The 27428-nt window shown below is 38.9% G+C and overlaps 2 protein-coding genes across 5 annotated transcripts; one reads left to right on the forward strand and one right to left on the reverse strand.

Moving 5' to 3' along the window:
* Positions 1 to 88: 88 nt before the first annotated feature.
* Positions 89 to 17303, reverse strand: bora (bora, aurora kinase A activator). Of its 4 annotated transcripts, none has more exons than XM_031897107.1 (13): positions 17122 to 17212; positions 14967 to 15153; positions 12497 to 12603; positions 12204 to 12249; positions 11136 to 11217; positions 10884 to 10949; positions 9530 to 9586; positions 8571 to 8800; positions 8259 to 8412; positions 4620 to 5197; positions 3496 to 3627; positions 2431 to 2593; positions 89 to 1271 (listed from the first exon to the last, which is right to left on the reverse strand). In XM_031897107.1, exons 2-13 carry the CDS (start codon positions 15111 to 15113, stop codon positions 1219 to 1221), a joined length of 1815 nt encoding a protein of 604 aa, XP_031752967.1. In that variant the 5' UTR covers positions 15114 to 15153; positions 17122 to 17212; the 3' UTR covers positions 89 to 1218. The 4 variants fall into 4 exon arrangements, with proteins under 4 accessions (XP_031752967.1, XP_031752969.1, XP_017947155.2 ...); XM_031897109.1 differs by having other exon boundaries at positions 3502 to 3627; positions 17046 to 17208; XM_018091666.2 differs by having other exon boundaries at positions 17046 to 17208.
* Positions 17304 to 17475: 172 nt separating this feature from the next.
* mzt1 (mitotic spindle organizing protein 1) lies at positions 17476 to 23274 on the forward strand. Its single transcript, NM_001016381.2, is given in 3 exon segments — positions 17476 to 17526; positions 21497 to 21642; positions 22597 to 23274. Coding segments are annotated over 3 exon segments (219 nt in total). The 5' UTR covers positions 17476 to 17477; the 3' UTR covers positions 22621 to 23274.
* The last annotated feature ends 4154 nt before the right edge of the window (positions 23275 to 27428 follow it).

The following is a 27428-nucleotide window of genomic DNA, read 5'->3' on the forward strand; positions in this document are numbered from 1 at the left end:
ATGTTGCTGTGATGGTGCAGAAATTAACGGCAATGTGGTTACAGAAGTGCTGTACAATACCTTTTCCACTATAGAAAATAAGCACAAATATTATAAAAAGTAACATTTATTTGTATTTTCAGAGCTTTGTTTTTTTCTCAATGTTCATTAAAAATAAACAGTGTACTCTTTAGGTGCCAATGAAAGATTCATCATTTAGTTGTCAAGTAAGTTTTCAACTTCCATCTTCCATAGTTTTAAGAACTTCTCGTTGTCTTTTTTTTTTATCAGAAACACACAAACCCACATACCAATCTAAGCAGCAGAATATGATTTAGAAATGTAAACCAGATCAGTAGATAAAATGCTATGTGGCCTCTGCAGCCTACATGAAATAACACGGAAATTTTCATGTTTAATTTTTTTCTCAATTCAAACTGGACACAGGGTTCCTTAAAATATATCACATTTTATAGTTCAGGTTTTACACCCCCCCCCAAAAAAAATGACTGTATAGTTAACTATTAACAATCATTTTTAAAGCTGGTTAAAGGCACATGAAACATGGTTTTTAGTATTACAGTTCTCTTGCTGCTTGTATAGCCAATCACAGTGAAGCCCAGCCTTTCCTTCCCCATAACGACTAGGGGAGGTCATTGGTGGGCATCTTAGTACTGCCAGATTATTGTGATCCCATAATTGTACAGACACCACAGGGACAACCATTGTGTACACGTCACAATCAATAAATACAACACAGTTAACACAGGAAATTGCTTAAAAAAAAAAATCTTTACATACAAATATCTGATTTAAACTTGGTTTTCTTTTTAACCATAAACCAACAATCAGTAAATGTTATTTTTGAGCTATATAAGGCAAGCTCGGTGTAAGGACCTAACAGCTTGGCTTTTAAAACCCATCATTTGGACATACAGGCAGTTTGTTTGTACATGTTATCCACATAAAAGTATAGTATTAGCCATTAGCAGGATATGTACCTGTAAGCCTTTGTGTATATACTGCCCCAGGTTTCCTGGAGGAGAGGTATGCAAAAAGGCAATAAAATCATAACGGAATTTCTCTACTAACATGAACACAAAGGTATCTGCAGAATCCGCCACACCACATACATTTATTAATGACACTGCTGACAAACCCTGCTATCACAGTAAAAAAAAACTCTAGTTTGCATTGTCTTTGATATTCACAGTCCTCTTCAAAAAGTGGTATTTGTAGTTACTGCGACAAGGACTTTGGATCCAATGTTCTTGGTGGGCTTTGGACTCGCCCTTAAGAAAAGAGAAACAGAAGGATTAATTACACAATAAACGGGGTATAGGAAAACAAATATAGGCAGCTTTGACAGAGGTATCAAAGCTGCCTGAGTGGCTAAAAAAAAAAAAATTGGTATTCAAGAAGCTTGCGACCAGCTAGCATGGGAGTCTCTGAAATATAAATGCTAACAATCCAGCAAAGGTCAATACAGATAGCTGCATGTAATTTACTGGCCATGTAACTAACTGGCTATCACATTCTTTAAATAAATTAAAAAATAAAGACTTTTTATTCCCCCAACTGCCCCAATTAGGCACCCTAGAACAGACCTGCCCCACTTGTACCTGAACTAAACTGGCAGACAGTCAAACAGCAGGGTTGCCCCTTCCATTATCTGGCCACTTTGCTGCCTGTGACAGGAAGTGATCAATGACCAGTAGGGTGCAAATTCTTGGAAGGAATAGTCTTCTAGTGCACGTGCTCCTTTTTGACAATTAACATTAGGAGTAGGAAGTGAAATGGCCGCCAGACATGATGGCTGCCAACTCTGCTTCACAGCTCTGCCTTTTCTGTTCAGGTACAGGGGGTGTGTCTTAAAGCAGGGACACTATCATACACGCACCAATATAATCATAAGAAACGTAGTTTTGTACAATTTTCAGACCATGTGTGGACTCTGAATTAGCATCCCGATAATTTTAGTACCATGGCGATTGGGTTGTTTAGTCGATCAGACAGGTTAGAAAATTTCAGTCGGATAACGATCTGCGCATGTATTGTGTATCTGACGATATCCTTGGGGAACCTACCATTCTGGCTTCCCCAAGGATATCGTCAGATACACAATACATGCGCAATACATTTCTGGGACATCACTTTTGGATTGTTTGCCAATTATTTTATGGTCAGAACATCCTCCTATGTGTTATGTTTAGTACTTTATCCTACAATTTCAGTCTGAATGTTAGTTTTAGGTCATTGCATTTAAATGTATGATCGATATCCAAACGTTTGTTGGAATACAACATACCCCCGGGCGCAAAAAGCACCCTTAACTATTATCATTGCGTAGACCCCCCTCACCTCTCACTTATCGCAAAGTTTTTAAGTTTAAACTCTGTAACTATAATTAGTGATAGTTCTCTAATAGGAATCTCTATATGCAGAACTTACCATTTTTATTTAATTTGTTAATGGCTCTATCACCAGTGAGCTTCCACATTCCGGTGTTTATAGAATATCTGGCAAGTTTATTTTGGCCTTTTTGTGTGGGCTGCTGAAATTCTGGAGATTCTGGTTCCAAGAGCTGATTTTTACAATCTATTGATGAAATTTCCTGGTAAAGAAAATAAATGGAATATTTGAAGCCTTTCATGTTACGATATGCAGTGAAAGTTCTCTCCACTGATATAAACACATATACATTACTATTTGATTGAGTGTCAAGACTACCATGGTTTCCTTTCAATCTATGGAACTCCGTGACCTCATGTAAAAATGGGGGGGGGGGGGGGGGAATACTTTTAATAGTCTGAAACAGTTCTAAACAACAAGGGACAGATATGATTCTTTCAATAGCAGTTTCATTAACAAATGGCTCTAATACCATTGCATATTTGTAATGGCTGTATATTGGATTTACAACCCAGAAGCTGTGCCAACTGACTGACGAAGGGAGGCTTGTCCACCCAAAATGTGATTTTCTTTGCTCACACTCTGTGGCCTAATAATCATGTAAAGCACCATTTCAAATGCAGTTGGGTGTGCAGCTCTTTCCTGTTACAGATAATTAGATCTGCACCTCAACCCTTCCTTCTTCTCTTTAGTTCTCAGTTTTTTTAATACTTTAAAAGGAGGGGATTGGTGTCACCTTATAGGAATTTTTTTTTCCATGTAGTCTAAACAAATATATAAAGCAATTTTTTTTTTCAAAAGATTCTTTTATGCTCCACTTTTATAATACATGGTTTTAAAAGGCACGTTCACAAGCCTGCCAATCATCATGTTCCATAAAAATAGTACTAAAACGTGGGGTGGGATGTGATTATATAAATGAGTGAGGCACGGAAGGCTTGGCTCAGGTTTAAGATTTTTCATTGAAGGCATTTATTGATTTGTTTCGAGTTGGGTGTGTGCCCAGACCCAAAGTGATATATTTGTAATTACTTACTCAATAAAAAGGGAATTAAACATATCCCAAACATTAATATTCTCTAAATATGGGAATGTTTAACTTACCTTTACCTTGAAATGCTGGCATTTATTCTGAATGTCAGAAATATGGGTATCGTTCTCTTTGTAGGTACTTTCAGTTCCAATCCCGTCCATAATGCAAGATCCACAGGTTTGTGTAGTGTAACCACTGTCCACCTGAGGTGGCATCATATAAAATCACAAATCAACCACCAGCCTTAACATTTCTATTCACAGAAATCAGACAGAATCTCCAAAAGCACTAAACCACCTGGAGAAGGTTAGCAACAGCAAAGCACACAGTCCTGTTATAAACTAAAATTTCAGAAATAAATGGCAGAGCAGAGCTAATAAGCCACATCCTAGGCCTAATTCAGATAAATTGATTCTTATGGGCAATGGCAGACAGTACTTTAAATTTGTGCTACATCGGGAGACAAATCTCCCAATAATGCCTTGCCACTGCATGAGTTAGGATGGGCACACATAAAACGATCTGGGCGATCCGGCTCAATCATTGGAAAATGCTTCCCTTTGATTTTCCCATGATAAAGCCAGATCCTAACGTTCTGCAATGGCAAGGCATTTTTGGGAGAATTGTTACCCATGGGAGCACAGATTTAACCATGAGCAACACATTTTAGTGTGTGCCATTCTTGAAATGTTAAAGTTAAATTACTTCAATCACATTTCCTCAGCTTAGAAACTCCATAATTTATGATAAAGAATATTAAATTGCACCAGCACTCTTTCAACAGATTTGTCCACCATCATTTTTTTAGAAGAAGCCATAGAACATTGTGAACTGATTTGTGGTACAGTTTTGACACTGGGGGTCATTTATAAAGACTGGGCAAATTTGCACCTGGGCAGTAACCCATGGCAATCAGATATTTGCTTTCTTTGCTCTACCTGCAGCTGGATGAAAAAGGCTAACCACTGATTAGTTGATATAGGTTACTTGCCCAGTTATTTGCCCAGGTGCAAATTTATCCATTCTTTATAAATAACTCCAGTGAATATGCTTTTCAAAGAAGAATCTGACACAATTAAGCTAGCAGTTTTCTACTAAATATCAGTTTTCATAATAATGTTATACCACCCTACACATGCAGTCATGTATCATAACATGCAAATAAATGAAGGAAACAACAAATCACAAATCTCACCTGAATGCTGCTGTTCTCACACGGAATAACACTGCTTTCAGCTAGAGGAGACATACACATGTGAGAACTTTCCCCACTAAATGTCATGCCAGTCATAAAGCTAGCCATCGGAATATTGTCTGTGGCCACGGTTTCCTTAGGCCAAGAGTGGTCGTCTTCAGTTTCCACAGGTTCCACCATTTCTACAGTGTCGTTGACTTTGAGTTCCTCTGATGATTGCATATAGTCCTGCTGCATGTAAACTGTGGGTGATACGATGGGTTCCCCTCCCATCATTACATGGCCATCGGGTACAATATTTTCTAGTTCATGAAACCGGGTTGAAATATCACTTTCGGGGGACTTCATGCTTGATGGGGGAGAGTTTTCTTTGTCTTCAGTCTGATGTTCAAGAGCAAATGGTATCTGAAACAGTGATGTCCGATACTGTGCGTTTCCTCTACATGACCTTGATTTGATATGGAAAATACTTTTTATTGGAGAGCATCCTTCAATGTAAGGGCTCCGGCTACAAGCGTTTACCATTGATGTTGAAGCAGAAAGTGTTTCAGGAGAAGGAAAGATTAACCTTTTCTGTTCTGTGGATATACAATGAAAACAAAAATCATACATTTATTACAAACCATATTCTTAAATTTCTATTCTCTAAATTTGAGCAAACAGATATGGGATCCAGAAAGCCACAAATGCCATTGCTATAGAATTCTAAGCAAATCATTTGTATTTTGACCAACTTGCCTTTTCTCTGTAATATTATGCATATATATTATGCATTACTTGATAACTAAGCAAAACAGTCTTCTTGGTTTGTGCAAATATTTTATGGGAGCTTTAATGCAGGGTGCTGCATTCCAGAAAGATTTCTTACACAACTGTACAATACATAATGTTAAACCAGTGATATTAAACCAATGCACTATGCTTGTTGGTAACAGGGGTGCATGAATCCAAATTAGAAGCAAAACAATCCTACTAACTTTATTTAGTGTTTATATGTTTAATAGACTGAAGGTGTGGTGATCCAAACCATACAAAAACTCTTATGAGGAATACCCCAGGTCTTTATAATTCTGGATAATAAAACTCACACCTGTATTAAAAAAAAAAAACTGTATTTGTTCTGGAAAACAAAGTAAGCTGTCAGAAGACAGCAATGTTAAACTAAGTGTGCAGCTCTAAAGATTTATAACTCGTTAGCACACAAGGAAACTTCTGGAAAGAATAGACACTGCAGTGAGGGAGTCTGGAGGGGGACAGTGGAGGGGAGGCTAAGAATAGGATTGGGTTTAGTTCTCCTTTAAAGGAGCTCTGGTACCCTGGACAATGGTATTGCTGATGAGAAAAGTCAGTCATCCTACGTTCAAAACACATTATAAAATTAGATGCATGCTGGATGAACAGATCAGTATATATTCACTACCAAGCCTTGTGCATCCCATCATTTTCATTCTGTCACACCCTCACCCAACATACTGATCTAAAACTGGGCATACTTTGCCAGTTATTTAACATTTTGGCTTTTAACACATTTGAACGCATCAGGAAGATGCTATTGACTAGACCCCAAGGAGCCTAGAGTGCTAGTGCTAAGTAAATGTTCCCCTTTTACATCCCTTGATCCACCATTTAGTGATGGGCTGTGTGCTCTCTGAGATCAGATGACCTAGCATGTATGTGTGCCTTGGCTTGTTTGTGTTCACTGTGAATCCTATGATCCCAGGAGGCGACCCTGAATTCCTAAAATGGCACATACTACTAAAAAAAAGTATATTTTTAGGAGAATGGTTTATTTAGATCAGTGCTGTCCAACTTCTACGGTGCCGAGGGCCGGAATTTCTCTAGCATACATGGTGGAGGGCCGCTAATGGAAGCCAGTTTTGACCACTCCCCTTTTTTTAAACCACACCCACTTCAAACCACACCTATTTTATCACAATGGTGGTAGCACAGCAAAATCCCAAATGCTTGGTCCTTACTGTGGGGATATCAACCATCATTCATATGTGAAAGAATTATGTCATATTAAGATATACCCTTAAATTCCATATGCCTCCTCCTCCCCTGTGGATAGCAGAGCAACCCCCAGTACATAATTACACACCTTAGGGGCCATTTAATGGCTATTTCCAACTGCTAACAAACTCCCACAACAAACCCCTGCCAGGTTCACGTCCCACAAGCAGCATAGGGCAAGCAGAGTATGGCACACACAGGCAGCACTCTGCCTGTCTTATGCTGTCTGTGTGTGCCATACTCTGCCTGCCCTACCCTGCCTGTGTGTGCCATACTCTGCCTGCCCTACCCTTCCTGTGTGTGCCATACTCTCCCTGACCTACCCTGCCTGTGTGTGCCATACTCTGCCTGCCCTACCCTTCCTGTGTGTGCCATACCCTCCCTGACCTACCCTGCCTGTGTGTGCCATACTCTGCCTGCCCTACCCTTCCTGTGTGTGCCATACCCTCCCTGACCTACCCTGCCTGTGTGTGCCATACTCTGCCTGCCCTACCCTTCCTGTGTGTGCCATACCCTCCCTGACCTACCCTGCCTGTGTGTGCCATACTCTACCTGCCCTATGATGGCTGTATGTGCCATACTCTGCCTACAGTACCTATGTCTGAGGTGTGAAGAAGTGAACAATGGGAGTGATTACAGTCTGAGCCTGAGGTGTGAACACTGCAGGGGGTGAACAATGCAGGTATTAAAAGGTGTGAAAAACACAGGGGATTACATGTTTAAACAATACAGAGGGATTACAGCCTGAATCTGAGGTGAGAACCATGCAGGGGGCCAGTTAATCTCAGTACTGATACCATTTAATGCTTACTCAAAGGTAAATCATCAAAGCAGCCAGACAGGTGGGGGGCCACACAGAGGGGGGTCGCGGGCCGCCAGTTGGACAGCACTGATTTAGATGAATCAGAGTTTTACATATATGAGCTGGTGTATGCAATATTTGTTTAGAGACCTATATTGTTTGGGGGGTATACTTTTCCATTAAAGAGGTGGATCACCTTTCAAACATTTTTTTCCACTACCATTGCTTCCTTATAGATCACAGGAAATGCTTTTTCCCCCCCCCAATTGTAAACTGTTCTAATTTAATGCACGACACCTTTAATTTGGATGAACTATGTAAAAACAACTGATCTAAAACAGGTGAACTACCCATTTAAAACATTGATACAAATCTGGATAATCAGCTTTCATCCTTCTAGCCTCTAATTGGTGAATAGAGACACTGTGCACAGTCACAGACGTCTAATAAAAATGCCATCCTTGGTAAAATACATTTTCCATCAACCCCTATTAATATTGAAGGACTCAATAATAAGCTTCAAAATGTCATCACTTAGACCCAATACATAGATAGACAGACAGTGAATAAGCAGATAATATCTGCCTTGTTATTTTCCCACTACCATCAGACAGTCATTTTATGTAGGGAAGCAGACTGTTTACCAAAAACAAAGGAAAATTTCCCTGGGACAGGAATTACACAGATGTATTTCATTTACTTTTATTTCCAAACATGACTGCATCCCTAACTTTCCAGACGTGTAAAACTTTTTTTCCTTCCATTTACTGAACCACGAGGCTTAGAAAACATCATTACCATAATGAAATTAAAGAGTGCAATACCTGCATTTGGAGTTTTGCCCAGATTTATAGCAATTGGTGAGAACAAAGGAGAGGTAACACTGGCTGGCGATTTTTCTAAGAAGGTTGGACTAGCAGCACTCCCCAAACTGTAAGCTCGCCTTCCACCCTGGATTGGACTTGAGGAGAATTGTCCCTGCAGTTGTAAGACAAAACACAGGTTAAAATTTAATAAAGCAGAAGATAAATAGTTTTTATTTTATATTGCTGTATTTTAAACTTCAGAATCTGATGTACAAATGAAGGAAGACAAAGTTATTTGCTTATTAGAAATATATAGGCAACAATTCCTACCGAACTTGGTGTTTGCGTTGGACTTCTGCACCGAACAGGAGACAGATCAATTGAGCAAAGGACACCTAGGGAGGTAGGTGGATCATAGTATGGCCCTTCATGAGGTGATGATGATGATGAACCTTCAGATCCACTGGCATGCCCATCCAAAAATAACTTTCTTCTGAGTGAGGAGGAGCTCAAATTGTCTTGAGATTGGTCTTCATTCTCCTCAGCTCTAAAATATTCCCCTTGGAAGACAAAGCATACAGTTTGCATGGCACATGGATGATTATATACTCTGCTCCTTACACTGGAACCATCATACTGTCTGTAATGCCATAAGACAAACTAGAAATATGAACTAGAGAGAATGTACAATGCAGAGGAAGAACAGAGTTTAGAAACAAAGTGCAAACGTACCCCAACCCCTTCCCCCCTTTTGGCTCTAATTTAGCATTATCTGTAGCTGAGCCCTTTAAGACTTGGGGCACCGATGATAGTAGTATATGGAGACCTGCAGAAATGTGCACTGAGCTGCAACTCCATATACTAGTATGGGGGTTAAGGAATTGTGGTTAATGGTACATACAATGCCCCATCTTCAAACAAACAGCTACCGCTGCAGTCTTGGCAAGAGGAAGTAAGGAAAAACATAAATCAAAGTTTTGGAAATCAGCACTTTATTATAAACTTTATTCAAGTCTTTAGACTTGCTTTATTAAAACAAACCATAGGCAATCAATTCATACAAAACTTTTAAAACTGATCTTTTCTGTAGGCTGACTGTAATGTCAACACAACATAATATGGATTTTCTATGGACACCCATTTAAAGCATATTTCTACTGTGAGCGAGGTAAAACAGGTGTGCTTTATCATAAGTAAGCTCAAGTATCATAAAGTAGTGAATTATTGCCAAGTCAGAGAAAAAGCTAGAAAAGCTATGCATTACAAATGCAAAAACATTGCTTACTCACCTAATACCTTTTCTAAATTAAAGTTAACTGGTAATGACAAGTTTGTCTGGCATCCAACTGAAAAAAAAAATTATACAAATTAGAATTATGAGTCTGGAAACTTAAATCAACTACAATTACTAGAAGCAATAGTAAATTTTCTGTATATTTAAAATAACGAAACCACAACTTGTGTAGGAAAAACATTTAAATTCAAACACAGTAATAGTTTAGTCCAGGGGTAGGCAAACTCTAAAGAGACTAAAGCAGGTATATAACTTAAACATTAATTATAAAACAGGATTGGAGATATTGCTACAATGAAACTGCTTTATATCTGCACATGACTACAACGTACATATCCCTCAGCCTCAACCACTAGCAGGTATCTACAGCAGATCTACTGCAAATTGCAGTGAATTGACAGCTTGCCTGTATTTTAAAGCAGAAGATAAGGTAGTCACAGGAGAGTGCAAATTTGTTACACATACCCTAATGAATAAATGCTAACCTCTTACCAGTGCTCCTTTCCATGCAAAACTCATTGGCCTGGAGTGGTTTCAGCAGGGCAGACCTCCAGGCCACTACCTACCCAAGCATTTACTGTGTTCCTTTAGAATTGACACATGCACAGTGCAGAAGTGGCCAGAATTTTTTTCTACGGCGCATACGCCAAGTCTAAAGGTATAAATTTAAGCAGGGGATACTTGGGTAAGTAGGGAAGCATGGCAGTAGCCTGCTCTGGTACACACTACACCAGGCTGGTGTGTTTTTCAGGAAAAAGGAGGGCCAGCCCAATCTAAGAAGCTAGTAATTAGAATCACTGGAGGGGTGCCTTAAGCTGGCTTTACATTGAAAGTCCACTTGTTTGGTGATGTCGCTAAACAAGCAGATCTCTCCCTGTTATGCCCACTTTCAGCTGGGCGATATTGGATAGATCCAATCATTTGTCTAGAGTGTCAAATGATCGGATCATTTTGACGGTGTACAGGCCATTGTGATGAGGAGCGCATCAACGAACCAATGCGCTCCTGTCCCAAATGGATTTTTAAACCTGCCTGACCGATGTCTGGCAGATTATTTTATGGATATTGGTTGGGGTAGCATGTCTAAGGGCCCCATATGCAGGCTGAAAACTGTTTAAAGAGCAATATTGCATAAAATTACAAGGAATTTTGTACACAATCTAAATTTAAATTACAGGTATGGTATATATTATCATTATCAGCAGTGTTGCACATTTGAAAATTGCATCTGTACTGATGAAATGAATAGATTGCAAGCACTGATTTGACCTTTTGGTTTTGGATACAAAGTCCCATGATAAGTGATTCCCACTTATAGAACGCTTTTTAAATTTGTATTTTGCTTTCACCTGAGCTTTTTCCACTTTGAACAGCTTGAACTCTTCCTATAGGGGATTCGTGACTAAGATCGGCACCTGCAAGCAAATATATTTGTTAAGTGCATGGATCCCAGAACTCTTTTTTTATGCAAAAATGAAAAACATGTGTATAGGTGGCTTCTGATCAGATTGATTTAATTCAGACTTAACAGTTGTTTATAGAATAATATACAGCATCCTACATTTCAATTAAATGGCCAAATCCTTACACAAGAAACTTACATTTTGTTGAATGAAAAGGGGCAGCTTGTTTTCCTTCATGTTGAGTCCATGGTGATGGAACAATTGTTCTCTTTGTAAAAAACTGAATCAAAGCAGAAGATAATCTTTGAAGAAATACATGCAATAGCATACAATTTGTGACTTACCAAACAATGAGTTAAGTTGAAGAAATGCTTTTTATGTCAATAGTACCAATTTCATTTATTTTTCACTCAAACGCCAGTTAAAATTTAACAAAACATATTAAAACACACCCAAAGCCCAGGCATAAAATTAAAAAGAAGAACTTCTTTATTTAACCTGTGTCCTTTCTGGTCAGGAAGGATTCCCAGGGTATTTTTACATGATGCATTGCCCAGCACTTTTTGCAGCTGCCCTTCTCCTCTCCAGCCCCACACCTCTCTAATAGAAAGTACTTTACAAAAGCCAGTAAGACTGTGTGGTGTATCCTTCCCCACAAGTGTTAAGAACAAGTGCCTTTGTTCAGTTGTTATTTAATGAATACTAAACCATAAGTCAGGTGAACATAACAGTAATGTGGACGTAAGATATATAGCCCTCCAAGTTCTGCACGCTATTAATCTTATTAAAGAAAGCAATTGTTGTTATTTATTTTTTACTAATTTCCCTTTTCCTCAGTAATAAAACAGTACTTTTTAGTTGATGGTAACAAAACTTATATATATTTTTTTTTTACCAATTTCAGTAGCTAAATGGTTCTTCAAATTGCGAGAAGGCACCTTATCCAGAAAAAACAGGCTCTGATCATTCCAAATAATAAAATCCAAAACATAAAAACAGAGTCTACAATTTAGTTGAATCTGAAAACACCAAAACCACAGCCCGACTGACATGAATAAAGAAGAAAAACTAGGGGCCGATTCATTAAAACACGAGTTCGAATCCTGAATGGGAAAAATTCAGATTGGATACGATAATTTCGCGCAAGCGTACGAAAAAAATCGGCGAAGGAACGCTCCGAGCATTCGCGTCTTAATAAATCTCCCCCTAGCCGTGTCTAAAGATTTGCAGGAACTACTGCGAAAAGTTTATTTATATAGAACTTACCTCCTCAATGGCTTTCTGTCTCCTTTCTTCAGTTTCCTTATCAGTTCTTTAAAATAAAAAATAACAGGATCAGTTATTCAAATTTTTGCTGACCTTCAAATTTTTAAAGTAACTTTGAGCAAGATTTCTTCTCTTCAAAACATTTTTTTATTTTAAGCAGTTCAGCACACTCATTTCTTACCAACAAATCTGTACTTTACAGATGTACATTCATACAAACATACAGTCATACAAAGCTATTGAAACGTGTAGGTTATATAAAAGATAATAGTCATTGTTAAAAATGAACTTACTTTGCACGACTTAAAAATAAAGCTTGGCGATGGATATCTTCTGGGTCAATCTCAACGGGGTTTATTGCGGCAAGCTGATCAATTGACCATCTAAATTGCTGGGGAGTCTAAAAAAAAAAAAAAACAGTTTTCAATTTAGACTTTAAAATTAATATTCAGCAGCTTAAATATATAGACAGTATGGAGAATAATAGGATATAAGGGAAACACACTGCACTTGTTATGTTTCCTTGAACATTTACTTTTAGTTTTTCCCCAATGCATTATAATCTTGGTATAAGATGAGCACAATGGCCATATACTGTACTGGATAACAAAGGGATCTTGAGGCCAAAAAGTCTAAAGGTGAAGACACATGGTGATAAGTAGCTGTGACTTTTTAAAAAGTCGCGGCGACTAACCCGCACAGCGAAAACGCACAGGTGATCAGTCGCAGCGACTTATACTTAAAGCTATGGTGGGAAAGTCGCTGCAACTGCCTTTTTAAAAACTTAATGCGAGTAATCACCACTACTGCTACTTAGTAGCAGCTACTCAACACGGATGTCAGAAAATACCCTGCTTTAGACAATAGAGAATCATCTCTGCTAAAACACATGTAGATAATAAGTAAATGATGAGCACCATCTATTTCTGTAGCCGTGATAAGTAGCTGCTTCTAGTAGCTCTGTGTGTCACCCTAAAAAACACTGCTTTAAATACTGACAGATAGGTGCTAATATCTGCCTGTGGATGTGCCATGCCTACCTCTATAATTTAGAAGCACAGCAACCACTGCCAGTTTGGTGCCATGGCTACCATAAATGTCGGACCAAACAGTCATTGATGGCCTAAAGAAATTGTGAATGGCTTCTCTGTGTAGTTTTTTTTTTCAATACACTTGTTTCAAAAACCACATGTGCATTTTAAAGATACTTCTGCCATTTCTAGCTTTGGCTAATGCCCCACGGAGAGATTAGTCGCCCATGATAAATCTCCGCTACCAACTAATCCCTCTGAAATGACTTTCCACCAGCAACAATGTGGAAAGGCATACACAAAGCTTAGTTTTACCAAAGTCGTGAAGTTTCCTCCTACAGGCAACTTTGGAAAAACTAAGCAATGATATGCCTTTCCTCTGCCAATTCACTTGGTTGCCAGTGGAAAGGCTTTTTGGGGAGATTAGTCACAGACTCAATTAGCAGAATCAATTGTTATGTGCTTAGATAAAAGAACAGTAATCAAGATATTACTACAGAAAAAAAGAGTTATAACAAACTCATTATCAAATCAATATCTGATAAAACAGACAACATATTTATTGTTTTACCAACTTCAATTTAAAGGGATACTGTCATGATTTTTATGGTATACTTTTTTATTCTAAATAACACTGTTTACATAGCAAATAATTTACTCTACCATTTAAAATGTTATTCTTGAACCAACAAATGTATTTTTTAGTTGTAATATTGGTGTGTAGGCAGCCATGAGTTTTCGGAAGAAGCCAGCACTACACATTAGAACTGCTTTCAGAAAACCGGTTTCTCCTACTCCCATGTAACAGCTACTTCGCACATCTACTAACCGCCATAAAATACCCTGCCATAGACAATACTGAGAAGTAGCTGCTACTAGTAGCTCTGTGTGTCTTCACCCTGAAGTGCATTCACTGCTTTTCTCCCAGGCGTTAATTTTTCTTTTTATAGATGAGGACAATAGGAGATCCGGTCTTAAGGCAAATATTATTGTATGTTATCTTATGAAATGTGTATGGTGGGAGACGAGGCAACCAATACTGGCAAAGGCCTTGAATATCAGTCATCATGTTGATCGGGAAGGATGGAAAATTTTGATTGGGTTCCTTTGAAGGCGCCCAAGCAAAGGCAAAGGAAGTTTAGCGCTGAATCTGTAGAATTCTTTTCTTTCTACCTGCACATCTGACGATTCAGCACTGAACTTTGGTGGAGGGTACAATCGATCTAACAAAATGGATCACCACTAAGTGGAAAACATATGCACTTTTATTCACTGGTGGCAACTAACATTTTACCCATTTTTACACCATCAGAGAAATCAACCCGTGTGGCATTTTCCTTACTCTTTTCTATTTGTACCTGGGGCATATTGGTGGGGCTTTATCTTGTAAAGCATGGGACTGCTTACCAAGGGAAATAGCAGTTGTCCCATGCCATAAATGGACTGAATCCTGTTTTAAACAAGCATTAAAGAGGCTTTAGTATATTACATTTTTTTGTAACCAAATACAGTTACATTTCCTAATTTTCCAATCTCTGTATTAAGCAAAGTTCTTTTTTTAAAGTTTGGACCAGGAGCATACTGAAGTGGGGGGGGGGGGGGGGGGGGGGGGAGGATTAGCGCTTCTCCATTTTTAAGTCTTTACACACCCCTGCTTTTAGTCTGTATTTAAGTATAGATGGACCTCCACAGTTACAAACTTCCAACATACTAAATTGGGGTAATCACTTACTACAGCGGATTTTGTTGGCTTGAATATAGATGGGCTGGAAACAAATGGCTCATGCAAGCTGCAATAATCACTTGGACTTTCAAATGGATTCAAAATAGCTGCTCGGCCTGGAGTTTCCGGTGTTAATTGGGTACGCACATCACCCATGACAAATGTTTGGAATTATATTATCCTGGAGCTACGAAATCTGCAGAGAAAAATTGTCAACACATGCCTTACTAGCATACAGTCCGCGAGGAAGCAAAAAGTGCAACACTGCCATAGGATATGAAACATAAAAGGCAGAGTTAACACAACAATTAGTTTGTGTGGGATGCAAATAAATACATGTTAAGTGACAAACACATCAGAGGCAAAAAAATCAAATGAATACCATGTACGCTTATGATTAAGAAATGCATGTTCAAATTTTTCTAAACGCAGTTCTCCTGAAAAATAAAACTGATGAACACAGTCCAATGAAATTCGAGTGTAAATGCAAGAAGGCAAGCACAACCACGACCTTCTTTCATTACCTAAAGACACAAGCTGCAGAATGATACTTTCTTCTGTGATACTGGGCTAAAGGCAGTACAACCCTTTCAAAGGCAGGAATATTAAAGGAACAGTAACACCAAAAAATGAAAGTGTATAAAACTAATTAAAATATAATGTGCTGCTGCCCTGCACTGGTAAAAGTTGTGTGTTTACTTCAGAGAGTCTACTATAATTTATATAAATAAGCTGCTGTGTAGCCATGGGGGCAGCCATTCAAAGGAGAAAAGGCACAGGCACATAGCAGATAACAGATAAAACACTATTGTATTCTACAGAACTTATCTGTTATCTGCTATGTAACCTGTGCCTTTTCTCCTTTTTTCCAGCTTGAATGGCTGCCCCCATGGCTACACAGCAGCTTATTATATAAATTATAGTAGTGTTACTGTAGCAAACACACCATTTTTACCAGTGCATTATATTTTTATTACTTTAAAGCTCTTTTATTTTTTGGTGTTACTGTTCCTTTAAATTATGGCTCCAGCCCCATGAGTGATACTATGAATCCTGTATTGCTGGCATTTAAGTAATGTTGGGGTAAGTGCCATGGGCTGGGCACAACTTGCAAAGCAGGTCAAGGCCATTAGTACCTAGTAATATGGTCACAATACTATCTATTTTAGAAAAGTTTTAGCATAACACAACAAGAAACATATCACACCTAAAACCACATTCAGTGTAAACAAGATTGCTATTTGGAGGGTTTGCTAAAATGTTAACAATAGTTAAAGCTTATGCTGGAAAGGCTTTTAGCTGCTCCTTGCAGTTAGTTTAAATCACTTTTCTCTATTTGCTATGGCCGCATAATCAAGGCTAGAAGCAGAGGCCATGGGGCCCCAGTTATTGGAGGTCCTGTAATACCGAGAGTTGCATCTTAACAGCAGCTGTAACACTCCAGATAGGAATAAACTAATCTCTGTATTAAATATCTAACAAATGTTACACAATTACTCATTGGGATTAAAGGTTATTTATTCTTTTTCCCCTCCCCTATAACTGGCCCTGTGCATAATACACCTACTGCTAAACCCATAGCTACAACTGCAGTTACTAAACGCCTCTCCTCATGTAACATACATCTAATTGGCTGTGTAATGCTAGGTCTCTGGGTGTGGGCTACAAAGACAAAATATATTTTATATATTTGAAGTTTGCATTTGGTGTAGCCCACCACCCAGAGACCTAGCACCACCTCAGATGGCAGTTTTTATTATGTAGTTCTATAAAGAGCCATGAATGATATTTAAACTATGTTTTCCTGTAATTTGTGATGTACGTTTGTCCTATTGCCCTATTACAGCGTGTACGGCAGTTTATTTATATAAACAGTATTCCAACTTATGAAGCAAATATAATTGATACCATCAAAAAGTATTGTATATCTGCCTTGAATACTGACATAAACGTCTTGGTTTGTAATCCAAATATAGAAGAGAGCACCATAAAGCAGAATTCTGCTAAAATGCTATTTATTTCAGACCAAAATACACAACATGTTTCGGGCAATGTGACGCCCTTTATCAAGTCTTGTTTTGTAATTACCTCTGTGTAGCAATGTACGTTACATATACACATACAGCTTAGGCAGTAGTTCCCCAGTCTCCCCTCCGTTTCAAACCTGCAGGCCACAGGAACAAGAAGGCGACCTGTTCCGACCCCACCGCTACTCCAACTCCTGCAACAGCCCCAATACTCACACTATCTTCCACTCGCTTTCGCTTCCGTCTCGATAACCAACCAAAATCCTTTGCCTGAATGTAACAACCAATCACTGCGCTGAATTGGACAGGCGTGTTCAAAGAATCCCAGCTGACCAATGTGACGGAGGCCGCGAAACAAATTCGAATGTAGGCCTCGCCCTCTTGGTCGCCATGGGAACGGGAGAAAGCTTACACTCACGTAGACAGGCAGGATTCCCGGGCTATAGTCGCGCCTTTAGATGATGTAGTTCCGGCTGGTAGCGGTAGAGAAGCCATGGCGAATGCTTCTGGGAGTATGAGTGCAGTGAGAGAGACCATGGATGGTGAGTGGAGGGTCTGTAGGGGTTTATTTCTGCTCAAGATTTGCGCAAACTACGAGTAGGCGGTCCCATTCTGCATGGGCTTGTAAAAGTGTTTCCATTCTCTGTCCCATCCTGCAGCAGCTTTTATTCCTGATCTGACAACTCCCTATATAGTTTTATTATCCCCCCCTATTCTGCAGGAACTGTTATACCTGGTCAGGTGACCTATTATTAATGCTTTTATGAATTTGGCATGTGTTCACTAACATAGGTAAAGACCAATAAGGCAGAAACTTCGTTTTTTTTCTCCCCCACAAACCTCCCTCTGTATAAGAACTGCAATGGCTAGTATCCCTTATGGCTCCCTCCCTAGGATATCACTAAGTCATGGAAGAATATTATACAAGGAGTCCCTCCCTAAACTTGCTTTCTAATCATCATTGACTCATTATTGATTTATTTCCTGTTCTGAGGCAAGTTACCACCCTCTGCCTATTTGTGTCTGTAAATTACCCTCCCATATAGATTGTAAGCTCTATGGGGCAGGGACCTCCATCCTCTTGTGTCCTCGACTCTTAACTTATTGCTGCTGTATTTATCTGTATTTATTATTATACTTTGTATTTATCTATTATCTTATTAACACCCTGTTTGTATTAATGTATTCTACTGTACAGCGCTGCGTACATAAGTAGCGCTTTATAAATAAAGATATACATACATACTCTGTACTGGTTTTACAGGAGCTGGAAATATTCTGGTACTATAAGATGAAAAGAATGCACCCCATGTGGGCAAGCTATTGGTACACTATTGGCCATGCTTAGTGCAGATTGGCCACTGTTGCACAAAATGTGCCCTAACTGGCATTACCTCTAGCAGCACGTTTTTGCAAGGTTCAGGTTTGGGCAAAACCAAATTGTATGCAATTTAAAAGCTCTAAAAAACTGAAAGCATTAAATGAATGGTAACACCAAAAAAAAAAATGTTTTAAAGTAATTAAAATTGAATGTGCTGCTGCCCTGCACTGTTAAAGCCGATGTGCTTGCTTCAGAAAAATCACAATTATGTTTATAAACAATCTGCCGTGTAGCGAAGGAGGTAGTTGAAATAGGGTTAAAGGAAAACGAAAGACAAAATCACTTGGGGGTGCCAAAATGTTAGGCACCCCCAAGTGACTTTAATCGCTTACCTTGTACCCCGGGCTGGTGCCCCTGTTAGGAGAAAACAGCACCAGCCCGGGGCACCTGGAGCGGATCGCTTCCTTCTTCCAGCTTCCGTTGCTGAAATGCCAGCGGTGGGCGCATGCGCAGTAGAGTGAAAAGCCGACTTTAATGTTTAAGTTCGGCTTTTCACTCTACTGCGCATGCGCGCACAGCGAATCAGGAAGAAGGAAGCGCCGGCAGCTACCCCGGCCTGGTGCTGTTCCCTCCTCACAGGGGCACCAGCCCGGGGTAAAAGGTAGGTGGTCAAAGTCACTTGGGGGTGCCTAACATTTTGGCACCCCCAAGTGACTTTGACTTTCTTTTTCCTTTAAATGGGTTACATAGCTTGTCTGTTATCTGCTTTGTAACCTGAGCCTTTTCTCCTTTGAATGGTTCCGCTTATTTCTACACCGCAGCTTATTTATATAACTATAGTAGTGTTTCTAAAGCAAACCAGTTTTACTAGTGCAGGGCAATATTACATTATATTTTACTAATTTTAAAACTCTCATTTTTTCGGTGTTGCTTTTCCTTTAAATTTTTCTTTTAGATAATAAGATTGTTTTTGGCTTTTGCTCAAGTTTGATTATGACAATCAGGGTTGTTATTTGGCAAACTCTTTTGTAAGGGAGTTAATATTTAGATTTATCCAAAATTCCTAGTTTGAAAGAATCATATTACATGATACAGACAGCAAGTATACCCTCTTGCCACAGAATAAAACCCCCATAGATTTACCTCAGCATCTAGATTTTAAGCTCTACGGGGTAGAGACCGCCATCATCTTGTCTCTTTGATTCTTAAAGGAGACATTTCGGATAAATGGAAAAAACACTAATTTTGTAGGCAATTATGAATAATATACGGCGCTGGTTTCACTTTGGGCTTAACATTAATCTTATCTGTAAAAATGGCCCCTTTATTTCAGCTTCCTATAGATCCTATCAGTTCTCTGTACCTGTTTCACATGAAGGGTGGGCGTGTCCTAACGGTCCCTGCCAGAAGCAGTAGGAGGGGGATAGCCAATCACAGCCTTGCACTTACACAAGCAAAGACAGGCTTCAGTTCCCTATCATTCCAGCCTAGCTGCGGATTGGTTCCTATCCTACAGTGCAGTGTACTGAGTGCCGCTGGCTCCCCTGCACATCCAGAGAATTCAGCCAGCAGGAAGTGGAACGGATGGGCAGGACTAGTTAGGTTTTGGTGGAATTTCTCAATAACTCAGTCTGAAACACAACTTTTTAAGCACAATCCTTCTATATTTAGAGGAGTATAATTCACTGGTACATTCTCAATTTTTATATATGTCTCCTTTAACATATTGCAACTGTACCTTGTACAGTTGCCTTGAGAGGAAACTTCGGCAAATTGCGGCGCTGCATATGCCATCCCACTAGCGATTTACATTCTAGTGGGATGGCATTGCGGGGAGATTAGTCACGGCATGACTAATCTCCCAGTGTGTCACGGCCCTTAAAGGAGAATGCAAGTCAAAATTTAAAAAGCATACTGCCCAATAGTTGTTTAGTAAAAACACCACACTTTTGGCTCACCTAATCAAATATTTACTCAGTCACACTTACTTCACATTTTCTAGAACAGGCAGCCATCTCTAAAAAGGTATTCTCCCTTCCTTTCCCTCCTTGCTTCATACTGCACATGTGTTTCATTCCCGCCCCCCCCTCCCCTCTGCCAGATCCGCTTCTGATTGGCTGGTGGGCATGTGTAGCTCAGAACAGCAGACAGGATCAAGTTACATGCTCAGAGAATAGGAAGGCTGCCGCTGGCAGCTACAGGAAGGACAGAGAGATTTCAGTGATGTCACTGTAGTCTTCACACTGCTGTAGGCTTCCAGCACCATATCTCAGAGAAGCAAGCAGGGATCTGGGAATTTAGATATGCAGTAAGTACTTAAAAATAATGCCTTTAGATTTACTTTTAATTTATATTAACCTTTCCTTGTCCTTTAAAGAGACATGAGGAAGGCTGCCCCTGCCCCATGGAGTTTACAATCTAAATGGGTGGGTAACTTACAGACACGAATAGGAGGATATTACCTACTGCAGACTGCAGTGGTTGGCACTGCACTACAAGTGGCAGAATTGGGTAAGATATTATGCCAGTGCTCACAGCAGTAGTCTTTGAGTTTATTTCTGAAGAGACTTATGGAAGATTCTCACCAGAGGAATTCAGGGATGGCTTTCTAAATGTAAGTAGCAGCAAGGCAGAAAGATTTAAGTTGGAAAACTGTAGAAGTAGTGGGTGGTGCAACGAAGCATACATGTGAGCAAGCAATCCTCTTCCTGCTTTTCTCTTTGCATTGTGTGTAAATGCGCAATAGCATAAAAAGCCTAACTAACAAAAAAAAGTTGGAATTTTCACTCTACTGTGCATGTGTTGGCCGTGAGATTATAAACAATGAAAAAGAGTCTCACTTGCTCACATATACCCCAGACCGGTGCTAACAGGAAAACCAGCCCTGGATATCAGGTAAGTAATACTGGGGTGGGGGGGGGGGGTGCCTAACATTTAGCACCCGCAGTTATTGAACCTTTCCTTTAATGGTTGTGTTCTGGTTTTTGATTAATTTCCCTCTTAGAGTTAACAAATAAACAAATATTTGCTGCATATTGCTTCAATTTTTAGATGGATTATGAATATCAAAGGTATTTATTTTTCTGTATAGGCCTAACGTGTTGTGTGCTATGTAAATCTTACTTTTCCCATTTAAAACTGTTACAAAATATATCAAAATTAATCTAATCTAATAACCCAATTTTTTACAGTGTTACTTGAAATATCAAGATTATTGAACACTGGTCTGGATATGGAAACTTTGTCTATCTGCGTGAGACTTTGTGAACAAGGAATTAATCCTGAGGCCTTGTCCTCAGTGATTAAAGAGCTCCGCAGGGCATCAGAGACGCTGAAGGTATGCTATATATTAAGTGTTATTAATTTATGTACAAGTATGGGATCTATTAATCAAGAATTCCTGGGACCCGAGGATTTCCAGTTAAGGGAAAGTAAATAAAATCCCAGTGAATAAAATCACTTAATGTTGACTCCAGGCTGATGCACGGCTCTTGTAAGATGCAGTGCATCTGAGGGCCACCATATGGTTTCATTTTCACAGGGATCTCTTGTGCCGCCCAGTATAATAAACTTTTCAGCACAAGGGATCCCTGGGAGACAAAGGTGGCACTGCTAATGGAACTAAAAAGTAAACCATTTCATTCATCCACTAGTACATTTCCTTCTTCTTTTGGAAAGGGAAGTGCACTAGTCCCCCAACAAAATCAAGGGACACTCTAAAACTATTTTTTTTTATTTTTTCAAAATAAGCATATATTGAAACTACTAGTATTACAGTATTGCACTGGAACCTCTTTATCTTTTGGGCCCCCTAAGCAGTTGCAGGGTCTGCTTCCTGTATGGTTACAACCTTGGCAGCATCCCCTGAAGAAAACATTTTTAACCAAATCAAAATATTTCTATGGCTCAAATATGAAAATATATATATATTCACTGTGCAAATCCTGCTTTTATAAATATAATTATAATAAATATAATAATAAATGTAATATTATAAAATCTACTTTTATCTTCAGGAGCTAATAAATTATTAGTAAATGTAGAAATAGCTGTAGCCATGGTCGTATCTAAAATGTTGTTTTATTGCTATTTTAATACCGAGGTTGCACATGTATATCATTTTTCATACTCCTATATTTATTCTGTAACCCTCATTACATTATTGATAGACTTATTTGTTAATTATTGTAAGGTGCTGTGCAATAAAAAAATAAATGCTAATAATAGTGGGTGAAAATTGTCAAAAAACTGGTATTCATGCTTGTAACAGTGCATATTGTTTTCTTTTCAGGCTTCTGAAAGCACGGCAAGCTAGTGAAATCATGATGGGTTTTTCTACGACAAATTTATACAAGGGAAATGTTGCATATTGACAGTTTAATGGTGTATATTGTAAATATGTTTGATGTCTAAGTTATTGCTATCATTTTGCTTTTGATCCTGAGCACACGGGTAATATTTAAATGCAAACTAACTGAACAGTTATGTCCCATGTGGCCCCCCCCTTTAGTTTCTGGTCTTTGGAATGTCAATTAATGTGTGCTTATTTTGCACAGTCTATCTTTTACTCAGTTTTATTTTCACCCTGAACTGTTTCTTTAAAAGCAAAGGCAAAGAGTTGTTTTACACACCAGGTGATCAGGATATTAAGACTAGAATACAGTCCGTATTACTATTAACATAATACTTGCCAATGTCCAGTGTTTGAAAGTTGCCAGCAATGGAGATAGGGAGCTAAAAATTAAGCAGCCTACATGCACGTTTCCTTGCAGAAGCCTATAGGCCGATTTATCAAAAGTCAAGATTGTGGTTTTTTTTTGTGATTCAAGAAAAACCATGAATGTATCTGAGAATTTATTTCAGATTTTCTGCCATATTGAAAATGATTGGAACAGTGTGATTTTCATTTTCTGTGCATTTTTTTTTAAATATGCTGGTGCTCGAGAATAAAAAAAATATATGCTGTAAATGAAAAAAAGATCCTTGTGTTTTATTTTCCCTGCAATTGTATTTTTCCTTGAACCCAAAAATGTAGATCAAGTATGTCAGCTTGTCTAACTACTGCATCTCTGTGGCAAAAATGGGACATCCTTAAAGGAAAACTATACCCCCAGAATGATTACTTAACCAAAAGATATATTACCAACTGTAATATATATCAGTAAATATTGCCCTTTTACATCCTTTCCCTTAATCCACCATTTAGTGATGGGCTGTGTGCTCCCTCAGAGATCACATGACCAGAAATAATACAGCTTTAACTATAACAGGAAGTAGTGTGGAAGCAAAAGGCAGAACTGTCATTGGCTGATGTGGCCTAGCAGTATGTGTGCCTTGGCTTATTTGTGTGCATTGTGAATCCTATGATCCCTGGAGGTGACCCAGAATTCCTAAAATGGCAATTTTCTATTTAGGATTACCCAGTAGCACATACAACTAAAAAAGTATATTTTTATAAAAATGGTTTATTTAGATGAAACAGTGTTTTGCTTATGAGCTTGTTTATGCAATATATTTTTAGAGACACCTACATTGTTTGGGGTGTGACAGTGGTTAGGAAACACAGCAGTCTTTCCTAAAAATGTAAGAGAGTGTACATTTAAGGTGTGTGGTGTGGACTGTAGGGGTATTTTTTGTGCAGACAGGGTTAATAATCCCCCTCAGTCGGCTAATTAAGAGGCAGCTGAGAGAGAAGCTGCCTGGAGAGGTAAAAAGGGGGCTGCTCAGTGTGAAGGAGTCACCGAGAGTGAGGGGTCACTAAGGCTGATGTCAGACAAGGCGTAGTGCGAACCGAAAATTCCGCCCTACGCCTCCTACTTGTGCCTGCACCCGAATGAATGAGATATGCTCGGGTGCAGGCACATGTATCAGAAATACGCATAAAAACGTGAGAGTTTGAAAGTCTTGCGTTTTTGTGCGTATTTCGCCTACATGTGCCTGCACCCAAGCATATCATTCGGGTGCAGGCACATGTAGGAGGCTTAGGGAGGTATTTTCAGCAATCGCTTTTCCGCTTGCCGAAAATATCCGTCCTACGCCTCGTCTTTACAGAAACCAGTGTGCTGAAAAACAGATATTTGCAAATATTAATGCACAATTACATTTTATTACACAAGCTTGTGGCATGTGCAAAAGTTGGGTCACCCTAGTAAGTCAGTATTTAGTAACACCCCTTTAGGCACAGATTACAGCTTGAAAATGCCATTTGGATCCAGCTAAGGTTAAGAACCCACGGAGTGAGTTACTTGCCCACAATAGATCTCAGCTATAGCGAGTGAGTAACCGCTCAGAAAAGTCTTTCCACTGGCAACAATAGAAGTTGCCAGTGGAAAGCACATTGCATCAACTTGGTAATCTAAAGTCGCACAGTGTTTCCTCCTGCAGGCAACTTTGCGAGACTTAGGAAAACAAAGTGATGCAAAGGTCTTTCCAGCGGTGGAGAGCCATTTCTAAGCATTTAATCGCCCACTATAGCAAATATCTATTGCGGGCAAGTTACTCGCTCCGTGGGTTCTTACCTAAGAGTCTCCCTTCTTATGGGATTTTTGCCCACTTTTCCTTGCCAACCTCTTCTAATTCTGAGATTTTCTTGGGCCATCTTGCATGTTTAAGATTACCCACAAATTTTCAATAATATTTCAGCGGACTGTGTTAGGGCCATTCCAGGATTTCCCTTGAGAAAGGCTTTCTGTGCCAAAACACTGGGGTAATTCTCATCTATGGAAAGTGTATCAGCTTACCTGTGTGTCCTTTTTTTGCCTGTGCACATTTTTGTGGTATGTATTACTTCATAATATGTGTAATTTTCTGTTTTTTGTGATTAAAATTGGGTTGTTAAACCCATATTATATAAAGGATAACTATTTTTTAATACTACCACTGTACCTGTGATTGTGTGCAAGCCCTTACTCTATTTAAATTTACTGTCTTTGGTACCCTATATAGGGGTACAATTTTTGGGTTTTTGTTGCACCAAATATCTATATTGTATTTTGTGACTGTGAAGTGAGTGCTCTCCATTTATCTATATTTATCTTAGGGCCATTCCAAAACCTTCAGGGTGCTTTCATGGTGGCTTTTAAGGTATATTTAGGATCAGTGTATTGTGGTACGAGCCATAACCTTTTCTGCTTCTCTGCTGTTGTCACGTTGGCATCTGGAATTTGCGGATTCTTTTTTTTTCCTCTACATGTTCAATGTTTATCTTTACTTTCAGCTGTATGTGAAGTTCTGTGACAAATTCTTAGAAAAGGACCAGGTATAAAATTAATTCTTGGGGCAGATTTATCAAAGTGGGAAATTTGAGCTCACCACAAGTCCGTTCTCCCTACTAGATACTGTAAATAATGACCTAGATAAATGAAAACCTTCAAAAAAGATCAATCAAAAATATAGAGAAATAATGTGTATATTACATTGTGTGCTGTACTATTACATTCCACTAGATGGCAGACAAACATTGGCTATAATTAATGACAACAATTCAATTAATTTCAGCCTGTTTCATATTTATTATTAGTGGACCTTTTCAGTAAATCTACCAAGCAATAAAAAGGCTTATTTGTATGAATTCTAAGCACTTTTGAAAGTAGAAGCTGTTAAGAATTTTTATGCTGAAATCATTACCTTTCAAAACACCTTTATTTTCAGTCTGGGTGACCCCCTGTGACTTTACTATTTGTAGAATATTATAGAGAAGTAAATCTTATGATTTAACTTTGTGTAATTTCCAGTTCGTAAAATTTCCAATATTTACACAATGCTTTGGCTTGCCTGTTTGTATGCGGGACAGAGTCAGGAAATATTTTATTTCTGAGTTTGCAGCCTCCCAGGTGTGGTAGGGATGGTGTTAAGGTTGCCACCTGGATGATATTTTACCAACCTAGCCAGCAGAATACGTGCCAGGGCTAGTAATATGAATTTTAAGACCCTGAAGTTTAACCCATGGCTGCACCCAATCTACCCTTTTCCTTTTTTTCCTTCCCAGATCCTCCTCAAGATGTTTGTGATGTCATAGCTCTGGTCTTTTTGTCATTTAAAGAATAATTTATGGTCATATTTATTAACTTCAGAGACAAACATCACTGGTGATATTGCCCATAACAAACAATCAATAATTAGATTTAAACGGATCTGATCACCTGTGATGTTTGTCTCCAACATTAATAAATACACCTTGTAGTGTAATGTTGCTGGAAAGTTTCTTTGTAGATTCTCTCATTATCTGTCATGAGAAAAGTATTTTTTTGGACTTCAGGTTTTTTTATTTGAGCAGTTTAGGTGTTTCCTATACTAAACTGGGACCTTCATGCCAGCAGCTCTCGCTTTCTCTCTCTCGGGCTGCTTAGCTGGAGGTCCCATGTTTAATTAAATATGCAGGCAGTATATCTAGTGAGGCACCATTATAGCTGTGATAATAGCTGGAGGAAAGGCCCTAATTCTTTTCTAAGCCCTACTTTCTAAATATTAGGTGTCAGTAATCTGACTTATCTTGGGAAAACCATTTTATATTTAATTAAAGGGAATATATAACCCACCCCCCTCTTTTTTGACACAAGCTTGTTCGGTTATGGTTAATGTATATAAAATATATAAGGGCTACCTGAACTTCTAACAATGAAAGTCTGTCTCTGTACACTCTCGGACCAGTTTCCCACCCCCTTAAGCTCACAGTGTAATGCAAACCCTCCCTCTCCTTGTTTCATTGTCAAGTGATGGATTCTGGTCCCAAAGAGCACTGAGACAGACTATCCTATCATCAGTATGGCATTTGTAATCTCCTAGGACCAGTCCTCTATCAAAAGAAACACAGGATTTCTTGTCTTCTATTTTGTACATATGTTCTATCCCTGTCAGACTTCCTCTCTCAGAAAAAACCTTCATTCCAGGGCCGAGTCTGTGCAGCTTTCTTTCTTCTCCTGCACCCCCCTCCCATAGGAATTCATACAAATCCACTCCCTCTCACATCAGAATGTGTGATCTTAGCTACAAGCCGCTAGAGCTACAAGGGAAGCTACTGAGGCCAAGCTAAAATGGCAGCTGCAATCTTAAACAGAGGGAGCTGCTAGGGCTTTTACTAAGGTATGGTAAAGCTTTCTGCAGAATAAATATAGCATTTTAGGT

Source organism: Xenopus tropicalis, chromosome 2 (genome assembly GCF_000004195.4).
Source record: "Xenopus tropicalis strain Nigerian chromosome 2, UCB_Xtro_10.0, whole genome shotgun sequence".
NCBI lineage: Eukaryota > Metazoa > Chordata > Amphibia > Anura > Pipidae > Xenopus > Xenopus tropicalis.